At 39.3% G+C, this 19,442-nt stretch overlaps 1 protein-coding gene across 2 annotated transcripts; it reads right to left on the bottom strand.

Annotated features, from left to right (window-relative positions):
• Nucleotides 1-787: 787 nt before the first annotated feature.
• Nucleotides 788-19,338, bottom strand: rab33a (RAB33A, member RAS oncogene family). Of its 2 annotated transcripts, XM_049585839.1 has the most exons (5): nucleotides 18,946-19,338; nucleotides 14,204-14,759; nucleotides 6,450-6,590; nucleotides 4,253-4,333; nucleotides 788-4,162 (listed from the first exon to the last, which is right to left on the bottom strand). In XM_049585839.1, the coding sequence occupies exons 2-5, from the start codon at nucleotides 14,594-14,596 to the stop codon at nucleotides 3,938-3,940; spliced, it is 840 nt and encodes a 279-aa protein (XP_049441796.1). In that variant the 5' UTR covers nucleotides 14,597-14,759; nucleotides 18,946-19,338; the 3' UTR covers nucleotides 788-3,937. The 2 variants fall into 2 exon arrangements, with proteins under 2 accessions (XP_049441796.1, XP_049441795.1); XM_049585838.1 differs by lacking the exon at nucleotides 18,946-19,338 and having other exon boundaries at nucleotides 14,204-14,776.
• Nucleotides 19,339-19,442: the final 104 nt, after the last annotated feature.

Raw genomic sequence — 19,442 nt, 5'->3', positions numbered from 1 at the left:
GTTCAAGGTTAATTTTCTGTCATTTGCTCTCTAGGACCATCAACAATTCATCAAGGTTATGATCTGATTTCACAAGGTCCCATTCCCCACATGGACATTTTTTAATGGCACATATAGGACCCTTTTCAACATTGTGAATTTTTGCAGATGAACAAAAATACCAGGGTAAATTCCAAAATGTCAAGGCATCCCTTTCAGAGCAAATATGGGTTATTAAAAAAGGCAACAAAAAAAAAACCTGCACCCCCTCCCTACCAAAAAAATACCCAATATCAATAATAACAACAAAAATAATAAATAAAAGAAAATACAAACAAACAAAAAAGCAAAAGATAACAAATAAAACATTGTATGTACAGTACAAGGAAACGGGAAGGCAAGCAAGCACACTGTACATTTGTATTCTTAACTTTTAGATCTGGATGAAATACGAATTGGACATGATTTCAAATGTTTCAAAAACAAAATTTAAGATGGAGCTTAATGTAATATATGAAATCATCGCTATAATTATGAGTAATAAATGACATTAAAGACTAACTGTTTACTACCTTTCTTTTTCTCCTTCAGTCACTTGAAACCAAATGTTATTTCTCTTCAGATCTGGAGAGAAAACAGGCATGTTCTTCTTTTTCCCCACAGCACATTTTTCTTCTTATTAGGCTAGTGCAGTCAGTAACTTCATTAGCCCGGTTATGCTAACTCAATGTTAAACAGAGCCAGACAAATGTTAACAGGTAAAGACTTGTAGGGTATACCTGCCCTTTCCCGTACCCCCCCCCCCCCCCCCCCCTCACAACCCTGAACAGTACAAGCAGTTCAGAAAATGGATGAATGAATGTTATCCTATTTTTCATGAGTTCTTTTGCCCAGCTTTTGTTTCAGCTATGGCTCTGGGTTCCATGCCACAGATTTCTCCATACATACACTAAGAATGACTAGAAATTTTCCTGGTACTTTACAGTAATGCTATTTCATTCACCTGTGACGGCTGCTTGATCCTGCTGCCTCTGATACAAACATGTTTGAAACTCAAGAATGTCTGAATAAAAATCAACAAAACCTGATACAGCTGAGACAATAGCCTTATGGATTTCATTAACTTCATCTTCACAGTGTTTAGGTTGCTCAGTGGAATATTAATTAGGTCATCAGACTGTCAGCTTGGAGGGAACACTGGTCTGAAATGCTCACTGATCTGAATTTTTTTACATATGGCATCCAAGTACATTAATAGGATTGCAAAAGTAGGCTACAGTGTTAAAATAGGGTAAGATATGGTGAAAGTGCTGCCGTAGCAAAGTGACAGCATTATGGTCAGACTTGTGAATTGATGCCTTATTACAAATGCTCCATAGCTTCAACACTGAGTCATGTACAGTGTTCTTCCATCCACAACCCAGCTGGAGCTCTCTGAATGTAAAACACTCTGCATCTCTGTGCACATTAAATAATGAATATGGCTTTCTACAATGTTTCATGCAGCCTGTGTCATCATGGACTCGTTCCCTTATACAGACACCAAGCTTAAAAGTCACTCATACTGTACCATACACCTGGGCTCAGGATGTGTCGCAGTATAAATGTATCCAGTATCCATACAGGGGTCACAGTTTTCTATCATGTTTCCTGTCCTCTCCGAGACTGGAGGCAGTGATATTGATGAGGAGAGCACATTGTCAAAGACAGACTGAAGGAAATCTCAGAACAATGTTTTGGGAGATTCAGTGAATCCAGCCATCTCAGTCACCAGAAGGAAATGTTGGCATTGTAAGTTTCTGCAAACCACAAATACGTTACATTTCAACATTTCATAAGTGACGTAGTTTATAAGCTGACTGTGTCATCAGGAGATGAAGGGAATGGTGGATGGCTTGACACTTAGGTGAGATGCCTGCAAAACGCTTGCCAAGCTGCAGACCACTGTTTGACACCAACAAAACCAGTTGTTTTTTAGCAAATCATCTGTTCAGCCACTAAACGTAGGTGTTTTTTAGTGACCCCTCCCTGTTTTTCCATCAGGGACAGTGACACAAAAAGCGGTTGTTTTTTACCGAGGTATCAACAGCTTCTTCAGCCCTGACTGTACCATCAAAACCAGTTTTTTAAGCCCCTACATGATCTTTACTTAACTAAAACTAATGTTTTTTGTTTGTTTTTTTTGCCTAAACCATAGACTGTAAAATGAATGGACGTAGCTGCCGTGATGTCATCCATTGGTTGTGGACTCCTGTTTTGAAGCCTTGAGTTTGGCTTTCAAGCTGTTTCGACAGTTTGCAGAAATGCACAATGGCAACATTTTTTTCTGGCAATTGGGTTGAGCCAGTGGATATCCAGGCCAAGACTTCCTCTTTCATGCACCGGCCATTTCATCTATTCTCTATCTGCATATGAATACAGACACATTTCTTAAAAAAGCTAATAAAATAAATCTTCATCAGACAATAGCTGCTGGGTTCAGAGATTGCATTTAGGCCAGTGCATTCCGCCTCTCCACACAAACTGTTAACCTGCAAGCAACTAAAGCTTGCTCAAACATGATTGGTCAATACTACTCCAGAATGTTTCTGATACCAAAATCTTGTACTGTTGTCTACAGATTCTGCATACACATGCAGATATATGTCTATACATAGTAAACAGAAGGCCTTTATTTTGAATAATGGTCATTACTCAGTATGGAATTGCTGTGGCTGACTGGCTGACTGGCTGTCTTGAGGTCACATATGGCAAAGACTGGATGTTTTTACATTTGCACACAAAGGGAAAGCTGGATAAGCCACTTTGCCAGAGGGTAGCATAGAGAAGATATGTTTACATCAGGATTAGATGAGAAAACGGAGCCTTGCTTTGATGGCTCTTCTTTGTAGGAGAGTGCATTTCTCCTGCATAAGGGTAAGAGGATCTTACAGCCTCTAAATCAATATGTGACATGCTGCCTGACAACCTCTAAATGCTCTGTTTTCAGGAAACCTTGTTGTCAAGGTCTTCCTGTGTAGGTCCTTTGAGCTCACCTACACTTTTCCCCCGTATTTCAGCCATAGTTTGTTTGAGAGGTGTTTTCTCATTTTTCCTATGTATTCTTGATCTCACAGTAATTTTAAGTCAACTTGTGAAGGACTGACCCAGATAGATATCTGGTACATTAAGATTCTGAGACAAAAAGAGTCTCATTCAACCTCTCAAGTACTTAGCCACTTAGGAGACAAGAGAGTGTTTGGTTGTTTGTACAAACCAAGATCATCTCAAGCAATTAAAATACTTAAAACCTCTCTGCTACTTTTGCCTGAATGAGTTCTTGAAACCAAGACAGATGTATCTTTTTAAGGCAGTAGAGAAGGGTTGGGAAATCTGGGTTCAGCTAGGATGTGGATGAAATCAATATGAATAAGGCAGCAAAAATAAGACTGCTCTAATATGTTGCCTCAGAATGTTCCTGATAGTAATGGCTGTCATAAACACCAAACCAGGGCAGGAAACAATAGCCTCTTACATCAAGACTGTTTGTTGTAGATCCCCAAATGACTCATCTCCTGTGTTTGCCTGTTCACTGGGCACACTGAATGTACTCTGTTTCTGTCTATATTTCAATAAATTGGACGAATCTACACTATGCTGCAGTTTAAAGACAACATTGTCTCATTTCTGAATTGTTAATAAATCTCTTGTCCTCTTTACTCTCCATCCTCACTCCTAATCCCTATCCTCATCCTTGAGAACAAGAATATTGATGATGTTTCAGCCCCCTTGAAAAACGTTGCTCTTAGTGTCAGCCTCAACCCCCCCATTCCTTCTCCTAAACCAGGAAAGTTGCACTTAATTTAAAAGACTCTTGTTGTAACCTCACTCTCCTATCATCCCTCTCCTCCTCTTCCTTGACATGTACAGCTACTCTTCTCTCTTCCCCTTCCATTATGCCTCCCACTTCTCCTTTTCCTCAACACGGACAATTACTCTTTGTTTCAGTCTCTTGTGTGAGCCGGACTCTCCCATCCTCTCTCTCCACGTCTCTGTAGAGGAGGGATTTCTGGGCTTTCAGACGGCAGGCCAGAGACATGAAGATGGAGTCAACGTTCTGACTCTCCCTCGGGTCTTTGGCCGACGTCTCAAACAGCAGCATGTTGTGGGAGTCGGCGAACTTCAAAGCTGTGTTGGAGGGCACCTGGGAAAGCACAGATGTTTGATAGTAAACCCTAATTAAATCTAAGGCAGTAAATATATTGTATTGTGGCCTTCACTTGAGTACACTCACCTGTATTTGGTCCACAAGGTCGCACTTGTTTCCCACCAGGACTCGAGGTACTGATGCCGAGACCCGATGGCCATTACACTCCTGAAACACAACAGAATATGGTTTTATAAACCTTATAAACTGTAGACATGTTTATGTGATATGTGACAATAAATATAAGCAGTTAAGTTGCTCTTAGCTGTAATTATGAGGAATTTATGACAACTACTATATTTACAACTTGTTGAAAAGATCTTATCAGTTCCAAAATGGCTGTGATTCAGGGGTGTCACTTTTTATTTGAAATTCAAACTATGGTACAAAACTAGAACTGAGTCAATTGCCAGCAATATCACTTTTGATGTCAGAGTTCAAAGGACCCCTCTGAAATGGCCATGCTAGTTGTTCCCTTGCTAAAATTTAACCTTTGGAGTATCATTTAGCCCCCTTCCCCACAAACTGTGCCAACATGCTTGGTACCAATGCCTTAGATTAGTCTAGTTTCACAAGACAGATGCGTTCCACAGCCTCTCGAAAACAGTAATGTCAGCCTCCAGTTATTTTCACCAGGATGCAGTGGGTTGGACAGCATTTATATTAGGGTGGCCTAGCCTCCCCTTAGGGCGTCGCTGTTGGCTCCGTGTTGACATGGATTTGTCAGCAGCTGGCACTTTCCATTGCATCTTTGTATCATTTGGCAACAATTCTGCAAAATGAACTACATTTCTTGGCAGAGAAATGATTATTAGTTAAAAATAAATGATTGCATTTTTATTTGCTGCATTTATGTTATGAAACATGCCAGATATATGTATCACCTGCTTTATAAAAGCAATAAGACACTTGAGGTTCAAGACACAAATCCCTTGGCTGTTCTACAGTTACTGTAAACCAAGGCCTCTCGTGGCTTATTGCTTAATCCAGCTAGTTACAGTGCCTCTGCAACCATTTGAAGTTGCATGTGGTCTAGGGGTGTCACTTTTATTTGAAATTCAAACTATGGTGTGACCTGGGAAGAAAACAAAATATCCGTCCATAATTATTATCATTTCAGTGGTGGGTGTTGGTTAATTAGTTAGTCAAAACACAGAGCCCATGTCCAGTTGTCCACAGCAAATTCAGCTTTTTTTTTTTTTTTTTTTTGAATTTTTTATATACTTTTAATAATCCCCCGAGGGGAAATTCAATTTTTTCACTCTGTTGTCATTAACACACAGGTCCAAAATACACACACATGCACAAACAGGACCTATACATGCACAAAGTGGAGAGATGTCAGAGTGAGGGGGCTGCCTTGGACAGGCGCCTCGAGCAGTTGGGGGGTTCGGTGCCTTGCTCAAGGGCACTGCCATTGCCATTCTCTTTCCTCACGCAATGACGGGGAAACTAGGTAGTCATAATGAACACACAATCATGACACTAAACATGTAAAAAATCATGTGTAAACATTTTGGATTCAGTATCATAAATGGAAAAGTCTTAGATAAAGGCCAGGCCATTTGCTGTCTTTTCGATGTGACTGCCTCAGAGTAGCATTACCACAACAACAAATCTTAAGTCACCTGATCGCGTGTGACTCAAGCGAAGGCTAACAGAATCAAATTTACAATGTAATATTACATTAAAGACACTATAAACTGTGTTGATGTCATTTTGACTCGTCATAGCAGGAAAAGCACAGGTTTAGCTGATAACATTAACAATGACTCACTTCCCAGTAGGGCCATAGTAAGCAACATGCACAATACCAGGATCCAGAAAGTGGCAAAATAAATGAAATGCAGCTGTTAATCACCATTATTAATAACAGCTGTTCTTTTATTGTCAAAATGTCTTTCATGAAAAAATGACTACTGACCATTTTTCATATTAATTGAAGGAATAGTAGTAGTAGGGCACACTGGGAAGAGTTTTCCTACATACACAACGACTTTGAATAATCCATTTTCTAAGTGAAGCCACAGTGCACCTCTTTGTTGGCTTGCTCACAGCAGTGGTTAACATTCATAGAAGCAAACCATGTTTTGTGATGGAAACATCACAGTGTCGACCCACAGTTAATAAATAGTCTTGGGGATGAACCAATGGGAACACCAGAAACTGTGAGATGCTGCTTATTAGGTAGTGCTTGTGAGAAAGATATGGGTAGTGCTCCATCAACCCCGTACTACACTGACTTAGACTAGTTGTATCACAATACAATGAGTCAGTTACCAACCTCTATCCATGTCTGTAGGTTGCGGAAGGAAGCCATCTTGGTGACATCGTACACAAAGACCACAGCATGAACATTGCGGTAATAGTGTTCCACCATGGATTTACGAAATCGCTCCTGGCCTGCTGTGTCCCATACCTGCACCTGTGGAGGTAGACATGATCAGACTGTGTTTAATATGACTGGGGAAAAGTGTATGGTTTGATTTTGTGGTTTTCAGAATATCCAGGCTCGTCATAAACATGTCATGCCGCAGCAGAGTGACAGAATCCAGATACCCAAACTTATTACGTAGGAAAATCTCAGTAAACTAGAAAAGAACTCCAAATATGAATCTGTCTACAATGAGTTGTCTAAGCCTATAAGAGTTTACAAGAACCAGTACATGGCACTGTACCACGCCAACAGGAGAGAGTGTTCACATATTCCTGTCTATAGGGTCTCAGGAGAGCACTGCTCTAAAGCACTGTGGGCTTTTCTGCTAAATTATAAACTACAAACTTAACAAATTACCATTATTATTACTAGTTGTTCTAATATTATCGTGTACTGCACCTCTGACTGTGGTTGGTGCAGGTGGTGTTGCCATACTCCAACAGAAGCTGTTGCTCAACTGCTATTGGTACAACCAGTGTCAAACACTGTACTGTCTATGTCGTTACTTTCACATGTATCAAGAAGTGGAAAACCATAATGTGATATGAGTGTAATGTAGGCTTTATCACTGTCAGCTGTTATAGTGTTTGTAAAGTGTTGGTATGTGATAAAAAAAAAAGTCATTAGAGTCATAGTATAGCACGTCATGTAAAAAGTCAATAAATTGTGTATGTCCTTTAAAGATAGTGAAAAAAATCATAGTGTATTCACTTTTCCTGTTCAGCCTTCAGTCATACGCTGGCTCCCTAAAATGGCACTCGAAAATGTTTTGTTTAAAAATGCTCTAAAATGGTCTGTTTAGCTTTAAAGTCTCTGAAGATTTGTCTTGGGGAGAACTGTCCCCACACCCGCCTGGAGGGTTGGGTCACAGAACATGAAGTCTGAAAATGGTCCCCCCTCACCCACCAATGATAACTACGTGATAAGGGCCCTGCTCTGTGCTGTATACATTTGATGTATGCCAAAATAAATGTAATGCCAAATACCCAATTGTAGGTTTAAATTGCCACAATGTACGCAGGCTGGGTAGCCAAGTTTATAAAATGTGTGTGTTATGCACTGCCATGGGCAAAAACGTCAAATAACTGACTGCATTTTGTACTGCCTGTTCTCAGTTTACGTCATACTTTGAGGAAATGTGTCAGATCACACTAGGACTCACATGCCAATATGTGTAATGGGGATGCAGGGGACACGTTGTGTGCCAAGAACATGTGCCATTGCCCCCCCCCCCCCCGGTAGAAACATGAAAGTAGCAGAGGACTGTGTCATAATAACTTGTTTGGTGACACTTGACTATTATGATTTGCGAAATTCAGATATAGTAACTACATAAAAGGGCTGGATGATCCTTCAGTTCTCACATCTATAAAATGGGGATAAGATGTCATGATTTACAGCTGTATGTGCCAATCAGTGTGCTGGTGATCAGTGGCACTGATGATGATCATGACTGATTCTGAATGACGTCACAAGCACAAGATGGCAGCAGCTGTATCTGAGATATTTTGTATACCTTCAGCTGTTTCTCCATGACTTTTTTTCACTCCTTGCCTTTACATCCTATTATTTTTTGGGCATTAAAATGGCAGCTACAACGATAACACCCTAAACTGATGCAGAAAATCGATGCATACAAAATCACCAACAGGAGAAAATGAAGTGTCAGACAAAATTTTCTGGCAGAGGACCCCCAAGCCCCCCCCCCCCCCTCAAACACAAACACACACACACACACAGACACACACACACACACACACACACACACCCTCTATCCCTCAGCCAGCACACATGTGCACCATGTGGAGCTGCTCTAAAGCCATGTAATTTCATAATTGCAGCATTTGATGGTCCAGATTTAACCAGATGGACAAGGAGGAAGTGAGCTTTATTTTCCTGCACAACAGAAGTACTAATATCGATTTCACCTAAAAATAAAATTCAGCCACATTAGAATGCAGACAGAGTAAAAAATGAGTAATGGCTTATGCTAGGTCATATATACCGTACTGTATATTGTGCTGTCAGCTTGCTGAATGTCTCTGTGTAATCAGTAGCACTTTGTGTATCAACATGGACATCTCCCAACACTCACCCCAGACCAATAATGAAAAAGCACCAGTGAATTATCTGCTTTTATCATTTGAAAGGACAAGCCTGGCTATTTAGCATCAGATGTTGGATGCTGCATTTAACACAGCTGGTAACAACATAGCTTAATCCATGATGAACACTGTGTGCCCCATAATTTGACAGCAAGTTCAGGAAACTGATAATGCACAAAACAGATCTTAGATAATGATAAGGCTTCTATGTATTTTATATAGAGTGTGACGGCCTCCTGCCTCTAGAGCCTGCTGTTGTGTTCTGTGTTCCCTCTTTTGTGTTGTCTTGTCTTTCCCTGCAGGTTGTAGGTGGGGCTTGCCACACCTGGGTGGACCTGGCCAGTCCACAGGTGTATAAGAGCTGGCACTACTCCTCACATTGGTTCTTTTCTTCTCTGCTCTGCTCCGTGACCAACCTGGCGCGGCTGCATCACTGCGCCCGTGATTCCTCAGCGCATTATGTTGGTTAGTTTATTTGTTAGTTCAGTTAGTATTTGATTATGTTGCCAATTACCTAATTTTATATTGTTTGTAATAAAATCATTTTGTTTTACTTTAAAAACCGTACATCTCCTCGTTTTTGTCATGGCTTTGAGCCAGGTCATGACAAGAGAAAATGTCTTTTTAAGTGACATGAAATAAATGGCAAAATTAAGTCAAATATAGACAAAATCATTGTAATATCTCTGCTTGTGGATTGAAGCCTGCCTGCCAATATTGATGAATCTTAAACTTGAGAATCATTATTTTGACACCTTGCTCTGTAATCTATACTTAGTGCTCTGCTATTTTTAGTCCTCTGCTGCTCATAGCATTTGTCGTTGCCAATCTGTGTGCTACTTTTATTCACCTGCCAGAGGAACAGTCACCCAGCTAGAGTAGATCTATGTACATTTAGTTTAATATATGATGATGATGATGATGATGATGAATTCTTCTATTGTATAATTATCCTGTTATATGTAAACTGTGAGTGAAATTTGACTTGTGCTGTTATGCAGTTGGTTCATAACCTGTTTTAAAGCCCTACTGCGCCAGTGAAGTAGCATAGTTTTTAATCCAAAAATAAAAAAATTATCCACTGCAGAAGTCATAAAATTACCATCTGGATGACACAAGAGTTTAGCTGCCTGTATCAGCTGAGGCAATAAATGATCCTGGAGCCTGCTGGATTTAAAACACCTGCCTGCTTGTAAACCTTCAGTTCTCACAGTACAACCACCAGTACTGACAAGATAAATCCTTGACTCAGAAGTGCCTATCTCTAAATACATACAGTACTCCAGCTTGTTGTTAACAGCCCTTGAAGCTGCAGTGTTAAACAACACGAAAACAGAATAATCAACACACTGACAAATATAATACTATTAAATGCCCTGCTGTAGTGGGGTGAAAAGTTTTCAGTTTGTCCTAAGAACTTCTGGGATCATTACATGAAAAGGACACACTCCCATGGCCAGTGGTAGTGGTAGGTGGGTGTACTGCTATTTAGATGGGTGAGTTCCTAAGGGGGAAATGGGTATACTCTCCTATATATTCCAGTGGCTTTTTGGTTGATAGGTGAGTACACTGTAAATGGCTAGAAAAAGAGGTGTATATACCCCGAATACCTGCATGCAAGACACCATTGCCCATGGCTGGCCCTAGACTTTTGGGGGCCCCAGGAAGGATTTCATTTTGGAGCCCTCATTGTAATGTGTTTAAATAGCATTGACCCAATTTCTGTATTGTAAATATCAGTTTCAGCACACTTAATGTACAAATAAGCATACAGACTAAAGTGAGAGTTATTAGCCGCAACACTATTTTTAAATAGACTACTGTTACTACAGAAGTTATCTATTAACCCCAAACCCTATGACTGTTTTTTTCCCACAAAATCCTAGGAGTTCGTGTTTGTAGGGAACAGTACATTTTTTACCAAGCCGTCTTAAATTGTTCATTTGGCCTGTCATTGAGCTTTTTGTTTAGTCAGTATCTGTTGGCAAAAACAGCACGATATGTTGTCTGCTTATATCACTTTATAGGTATGGCCAGCTTTGCGTATTGTTCCTGTGTGGGAGTAAATCTGACAATTAGATGGACAGTGTATATTCCTGATAGTTCTTCTGTGCAAGCAGAATTGTCTGCTGCATTAAAGGTCAGAAGGTCTGGGACCATATCCACAATGAGATAAATGAACAGTAGGCATTAAGATGTTTTGCTCTGGACCAAACGGATAAGCCAATTATTTTCTTAGAATACATTTTTTAAGGAGTATTAAGAAGAAGACGCTGCCTGCACTTCCAGCAACTACAGTAGAGCTGCAACAATTAATCGATTGATCAATTATTTGTCAGCTCTTAAATTAATTGCCAACTAATTTGATAATCAGTTAATTTGTTAGGTTCATTTAACAAAAAAAGTTAAAATCCTCTGATTCCAGCTTCATGTAAATATTTGCTTGGCTCCTGTCCTTTATGACAGTACACTGACTATCTTTAAGCAGTGGACAAAACAAGACATTTGATGACATCATCTTGGGCTTTGGTAAGCACTGGTCATTGATGATGATATTGCTATTTTCTGACATTTCATAACTGAACAACAAATCAATTAATGGAGAAAAATAATTGACAGACTAATCAACAGTGGAAATAATTGTTAGTTGTAGCTCTAAACTACAGCAAAGGGGTTAATTAATTGAGCAGGCTTCATCTAGATAACAAAATCTTTGCTTATTGCTCCACCTTGATGTATTCACCAGCATTACCTCACCACTTATTAAAGTAGAAACAGAGCCAGGTGCTTAAACAATGAACTTACAATGCTCACAATGCTGTATGTGTTTTAAAGAGAATTTCAATGATTCAGACATGCTGACCTAGTGTACAGTGTGTGAGTCAGCATTAGGGGGCATCTGGAGGTTGCAGACAGACTATTCCACCGAGACAGAGAGGGGGGAAACAAGCACACATGTGTATGTGTGACGTAGCTACCAGCTGAGTGAGGAGGAGGGGGAAGGTATGTACATTATTCAACAGACTAAGAGCTCTCCATAAAAAGCCTTTTATTCAGTCACAGCTCCTTCAAATTAATACATGATGATGTGACTCAGTGTTCAACAAATGAAGACTTGAATCTGATGGTATTTGTCATGATACAACTAGGCTGTTATAGTGTTGCACTAAATTTATGTTGCTACATCTGCCAATGAGTACTGTTAGAAGGATGTTGGAAATCATTAAATTTTAATTAAGCAATTACCAGGATACCATTACAGTACTATAGACTACATTTATAATGCTGTTGGTTGCACCTGTGTGGAATTTGTTAGGAAATGATATGATATGAAATGATATGATATGATATGATATGATATGATATGATATGATATGATTTGGGGTTGTAAGTTGTAACTTTTGGGGCTTTTCCCAAACATAGGGAGTCTGAAGGCATGCTCCCCCGGGGAGATGTGTTTCCCATTTACAGCAGCTACATGCACTAAATTCAAGCCATCTGAGATAATAGAATGTCTAAAAATCTCAACATCATTTGGAGAAAAACACAATAGTTGGCATGGAAAACACATCCTCCTGTAGCGCCTACATCCCATTTTCTATCTAACTGTTGTCCAACTGTCTTCATCATTCTGAAACAAAACATAGCAATGTTGAGGATGACTCATTTTCAGTCATCTTAAGAGGCAAAAATTTCTTGATGTAACTATTTTTTAGTTAGATAACATAGGCAGGGCAGAAATTAGGCGTAAACAGCAATACTTCTCTTGAAATTTGTTTTTTTTATACTATGCTGGAGTAGAGATAAGAGTATTAATGTACAAATCTGCTACATCTGAATCCATACCGTAATAATCTGGGCTGCTCTAACTCCCCAATAATGCCAAGTACATGTGGCCCCTAATACTCTGAATGACACAAAGTTGACGGTATTCTAAAAACCTTGAAAGATTTGAGGCTTTTCAGAGAACATTCAGAGCTCCTCCTGAATCAGTGATGCTTGAGCTGGACGGGGGCCCTAAAACATACCTGTAATAAGAGCTGCAACCGTCAGTTATTTTCATTCCTGATTCATCTGCTACCTTCTCAATTATGGCCATTAAGTCTGAGAAATGTCTAAAAATAGTGCCATCACAGCTTCCCTGAGTCCAAGGGGACATCTATAAGTTGCTTTTGTTGTCCAACCCACAGTCTAATACCCAAAGATGTTTACTTTACCATCATAACACAAAGAATAGCAGCATATGTTAACAACCGAAGAACCAGGTGATGTTTTAGCATTTCCTTGAAAACTTGTTCATAAAGATTGGATGATGAATGGACTATCAAAATAGCTTCAGATTAATTTTCCAGTCCTGTTGTCAGAAGAAAATGTTGGCACTGTACATTTCTACAAACCATGGATAGGTTACATTTGTGCATTTCATATGAATCATATCAATGTTTCTTAAGTGCCCTTAAATATGAATTGACATTGTCATCGGGAGGTGGAGGGGATGGTGGGTGGTGTGACACCTACACAAGACGCCTGCCAAACTGCAGACCAGTATTCGAGACCAACAACCAACAAAACCAGTTGTTTTTCAGCGTTTCCAGCAGCTTTTTAGCCACCAAATGTGAATGTTTTTTCATGACCTATTGCTGTGTTTCCATTGAGGTTAGTGCCAATGAAATGGTTGTTTTTTTTTACCAAGACGTGACTGCACATCCAGCCTGCGTAGTGTTATTAAAATAGGGTTTTGTTTTTTGAAGCCAAAACATGATCTTTTCCTAACCTTAACCAAGTGATTTTTGTGCCTAAACCTAACCGCAGTGTTGTTGAAATGTAAATGTAAAAATGTTTTAATGTGTCCACTACATAATAACACATGTAGGCTACATATCCATGGTTTGCAGAAATGTACAATAACAAGAATTATTCTGGCAACTGGGTTGACATTTTCTGTCACTAACAGATTAATCCACTAAACCTTTCAAATCTTCCCAGGATTTAATTGTTAATTGTTTTATTGTTATTTAATTTCATTTGAATGGATTTAATTGTTTTCTAAGTAACAAAGGTTAAAAGGTTTGCCAGGATCAGCTGAGATTTAATTAACACACCAAAAACATGTAACATTGAAACATCTGATGTCAAACTTGTACACTCATATTCTTTTTTTCCTCAAACAACCATTGGACTATACAAAAGACATTCATTGTTTTGTCTTCCTTTCAGCTACAGGGACGCACAAAACCAGTGTTGTCAAAACGTGTTACATTTCTCCAGCATGTGAAATGACATTTTGAATTGAAAATTATCCCTAAAGAAAAGTGCTATGATATTTATTCTGTGGTTTTGTGGGGATAAAATGAAAGAATAGGCCCTGTGTGATCCACTGGCAGACTTTGAGCTGCAGCTGATCAACAAAAAGAAAAGAGGAGGAGGAGGAAGAGGAGGAGGGGAGGGAGGGAGGAAACACCACTGATGAACATCCAGCCCCTCTGTTGCTTTTACCTTGATAGTCTCCCCTTCAATCTCCACCGCCTTCTCCCTGAAATCCACGCCGATAGTAGCTTCGGTCTTGTCGGGGAAGCTTCCCCCGGTGAAGCGGAAGGTGAGGCAGGTCTTCCCCACGTTGGAGTCCCCGATGACGATGATCTTAAAGATCCGCGTCTGGATGCTCAGCTCCAGAGAGGAGGTGCTCAGATCCACGGAGGATGTGATGCTCGGGGCGGGATCGTTGCTGCTGCTGGCTCGGCTCCGGCTGGCTCTGTGTAAATCCATGGAGGATGTCAGGATGGTCACATTGTCGTCCGCTCGGTTCCTTCGAGTGATTACTTTCCCACCTCCGACACCTCCTCCGCCGCTCGGGGCTCGGGTCTCCTCCTCCGGAGAATCGTTGGTCATTGTGCCGGAGGAGGCGATGCGCAAATCGGTGTGCGTGTGTGGAGAGGAGAGGGGGTGGACGGATGGATGGATGAGTGAAGGGAGGGGAAAGGAGGAGGGAGGAAGGAGGAGACCAGAGATGCAACAATACCAACGATGCTCTCCTTCAGCAGCTGAGTGTGGCCTTAAAGGGAGAAGCATTGTAAAAGAGAAAAATCAGTTTATGTAGAGTGAGTTTTATTTGTGTAGATGATAATAAATATAATATCGAAGCAATTTAAAATCATTATTTTATGAACTCCACATGAAAAAAATATGCTATAAGGGACAATAAAGTACCCATAGAAATCAAAGCAAATATTGCAGTGATACAATGGGAGGGCCAAAGTACCTTAGATTACCATAAACTCACCACTGACTCACACAGATATATAAATCTCTACAGAAATATGTAGAGTAATTTAAGTATCATAAAAAAAACATTAAGTTCAATAAGATCATTATTTTAGCACTCCTGTGTCCATCAGGCACACTAACAGTGGTGAAAAGTAACTGAGTATAATTACTCAAGTGCCGTAGGCTAATAGATATCATTTTGAGGCACTTGTATGTCATTTGAACAGGAGAGACTGTGTATGGTTGTAACAGCACCACCATCTCCAAAAAGGGAGACGCATGAGTCATGTAATAAATTTATTATATGACCACCTCCTTCCTGACCCTCACTGTGAAATTCCATCGCTGTGTGAAGAAATATACAGATTTTACAGCCAAAACACAGATTGGATTAATAATGATACTGATGAAAATAGAATTATGTAACTTGCATAAGGTTAGAGAATATTGTCTTAGGCAAATTGTGAGTCATTTAATTAAACCTTCTTGCTGCCACAGCAAGTTAAACAATGGCTGAAAGGGGTGGGGATGGTTGTATCACCATTTTAAAAAATGTTACAACTAACTTCAGTGACAACTAAAATCACATTTGTATCTGTGCTTCTTGTGTATGTGCACTCCCACTAAAGTTTGCATCACATGAGGTGAAGCAAAGAAAGACAGTAAGGTCTGTTGCCATGTAATACTCTATCTGCCATGTGACACTGAGCGGATGCTGCAAAAAATAAGAGAACTTTCACAAAAGAGGATCAACACAGCTGCCCTGTCTGGTTGTCACAGCGATCAGGAAGTCTTTGATGTCTTGACTTGTATTCTGGACTCACTCCAAGTGAGGTACTAAACATCTGACAGGTATAGATTAGCATGTCAGGAATTGGTTATTAGTGTATGTATAATTTTTTATGTGTATTTTTTGTGATTGTGTAATTTTTAATTCCCCACCCTTATTTATTTTACAAATGACCACTTCAAGAGTCATTTGTAAAAATAAGCTCCTTGTGTTTCACATCAGTTAATGAATTCTGTGCTGTCGTTGGAGAAGCTGAAAACATTCATATTTGCAGTAGACAAATGAGGTTATTTTGTACCAGAATTTAGAAGCTCTAACACAAAAAAATCAGCAAGTTGTAGCTGCCAAGATTAAAAAAAGAAAAAGAAAAAAAGTTACAACCACACCCGGTCTCCCTTATTTTAATCTTACGCTACATTTTTCTTCTACTCCACTGCGTTTCAGAGGGAAATATTGTCCTTTCTACTCCACTGTATTTATCCAAAAGCTATAATAACTGGTTACTTTTCAGATTAAGAAAAAACATGATGAGCGTATAAATATAATGCTTTGTGAAGATTAAACCAAAAGATTTCAACCTTTCTTGGTTGTGACCCCTTATAATGAAACTTAACATTGTTGTTGGGACCCTTTCCACCTTTTAGATCTATGAGATGTTTGCATTTCCACCAAAGAATGATTCCTCCTCCAGACTTCTTCACTGACTTCATTAAAATACAAAAAAATGAAGTCCAAAAAATGAATGAAAAGTAGTGTAGCAGGACTTTGTTTTATTCTCTCCTGTCCAGTTAACCATTAAACAATGCATCTGTCAACTTTGGTGCATCAGTACTGACAAAATGATAATGTTATAGCATATAGGCTAGTTACAGAGTTCATGTATTAAAAACTGATGCATCAGTCCTTTAGGCGTGATGTTCCTGAAACCTTTAAACTCACCAATAGCAGATTCTTACTCCAGATAAATAAACTAAAATATCCAAAGAGTGCATTTTTAACTATATTTCAGCTGATAATGATAAACCATTAAATCAATGTGACTGTAGCTTTCAGTGAGGGTTTTAACAAAGAGAGAGAAAGTGAAACAGATTTTCTCACACTATCCAGCCATGTGATCTGAGCAGCTGGTCATATTATCACATTCCATAAACCAACATGGCTGTAATGCAAGGGATTGCAGTGTCATCAGGAGGCCTGATTAGGAAAAAGAGAAAAAAAACATAATGCATATGTTTTTTTTCCAATAACAGCTGAGGAGTTTCTTGCACAGTTCCCTGACAGGATTTGTTTGTCCATTCTTATTTAATTTTATTTTTAGACCAAGCAGGTGTAGTGATGCAGAATCAATACCAGCTCGTCTGCGTGGCGACAGAGTGGGCTGCTGGGTAAAAGTGAATAAGAACTATAGAGGTCAAACAGCATATAGGGCTAACACATAATCTTATTAACATCTTATGTTAGGTTGTGCTGAGCAGCATAAAAGAAGGAAGACAACTACAGCTGAACCCAGAATGAATGACCTCCTAATATCTAGATTATGAAGAGTATGCTTGCCAGTGTGAGTTGGCTCATGAATGATGAACTCTTCTGCCGCTCAAAAGACAGCTATAAACATGAGTCTTACATACAAGTCTTGTAGATTTTAAGAGGAATTTACACAAAGTGACTGTTGGCATGTAAATGTCTGGAGTCAAACATCTGAATTATGAGTTATTCTTGGTTATAAAAGCAGCACAAAGTCTGTAAGGCTGTAATTTAATTAAATGATATTATGCTTACAATTAGTTTTGGGAAATAATTAATTCCATGCAATGGAATTGCGTAAATTAATTACTAAATAAATGTAAATGTAATCTGTCTGAGTTACTGGGAAAAAATATGTAATTAAATTACAGTTACTGATCAAAATGTTGGTGATTACAAAGGGGTTACATCCTAAAATATTATTTTCAGTAAACCTATTATGCAGAGTATAACATTCACTATGTTGCTTTGCATCTTTTACCCATGCAGGACTGTCTTCTTTTGGCAAAAATCTGGACAATGTGGGTCACAATACCATCAGTGGTCATATGGCTTACAAGGAGCTGTCTCTGCGTTCTGACAGGCTCCATTCATTTGGCAGTATGAATTCAGTGTTTATGATTGGTCCTCCTGATTGAATTTGCACCACCTCTTGTCTGCCAATCAAATCTAAATGCATTGCTCTGAGCAACCTGCCTTCAGTGCTGGAATTTCAACAATATTTTCCTTCTGCAACCAGAAAAGGGCTCAGACATGACTGTATGGTGTAAAGCTTGTTTATGAGAGGTGACAGTGCTGTCAACACTAAAATGCAAACCACAGGAAACAGATTTAGGTAAGTTAATGTGACCACAATCAGTCACATAAGAAAGAATTTAGAAAATAATCTTATGTAATAAGTTACATAACTTTGATGAAGTAATTATTATAGTTACATAATCAGTACATTTTTAATAGAGTGACTAGTAATCTGTAACTTATTACATTTTAAAAAAAACTCTGAGCAACACTACTCACAATGAAAGTTTAGCTGATGTTTGGCATAATGTTTACGATGTTCAGCATTTTAGATTAGCATGTAAGCACATTACCTTCTACTGAAAAGCACTGAACACAAAAACTGAAACTGATGGAAATGCCATTAGTTTTGCAGATATTTGGTCATAACCAAAAATATTGGACTAATTGAACATTTTAACCTGACGATGACAAGAGTAAAAGTGAGAGGATCACCAAAATTGATTGGATTCTTCTACCTCTGACCATGAATATCTGCACAACATTTTGTGGCAATCCACCAAATAGTTGTTGAGATATTTCATCCTCGACTGAAACTGCTGACAGACTGAAACTGCCTTCACAAGAGCAACGCTGCTAGCTCTGCTAAAAAATAATATTACAGCTGTAGCATTTGGCAGCTTCCTTCCTTGCAGCTTTCTTCCCACTCTCACTATTAGCATGTTTCTCCTTGTGATCACTATCTAAATGGCACACGGACAATTAGCCTCCACTCTTTCAGTGGTGCAGATTCCATCCATTGTGTTAATATTTGATTATGGGAGACATGTAATGTGGAATCAGACAGCCAAGTCATAATGCCTGAAAAGCTGATTTCGGAGGTAAGAAACGCAATGCAAGAAAACAAATCAGTGTTACTTACCGTATGAAATGTAGCCGTGCAAAGTGATGTCATGTGTTAGAGCTGCTTTGCTTCCATTTTGACTAACAACAGCAAAAAAACAACAACATAAAAAGCACACGCACACATTGACTTGTGCACTCACACAGACTGCACGTGTACACACACTCCCTGTCTGTTGATATCAGACTGAAATGCAGACAGAAATACCAAACACTTGTCCCGTTTTTCCTCTCTAAGTCAATGTCTCTCTTACATACACACACACACACACACACACACACACACACACACACACACACACACACACACACACAGTATCACAGTGACACACACACACATATATACACACACAGGCACGCCACTCACTGTGTTGAACAATCCTCCTCACACAGACACAATCTCTTCCTCACAGACATCCACACTGTCTCAAAGACACACACATAATCTCTTTCTCACACACACGCACAACAAACACACACACACTCGTGTTGTGTCAAACAGTCCCAACGTTTGTG

Source organism: Epinephelus fuscoguttatus, linkage group LG9, assembly GCF_011397635.1.
Source record: "Epinephelus fuscoguttatus linkage group LG9, E.fuscoguttatus.final_Chr_v1".
NCBI classification, from domain to species: Eukaryota; Metazoa; Chordata; class Actinopteri; order Perciformes; family Serranidae; genus Epinephelus; species Epinephelus fuscoguttatus.
Note: the sequence above shows the minus strand (reverse complement) of the source record. Positions and strands in the feature narration are given on the sequence as shown.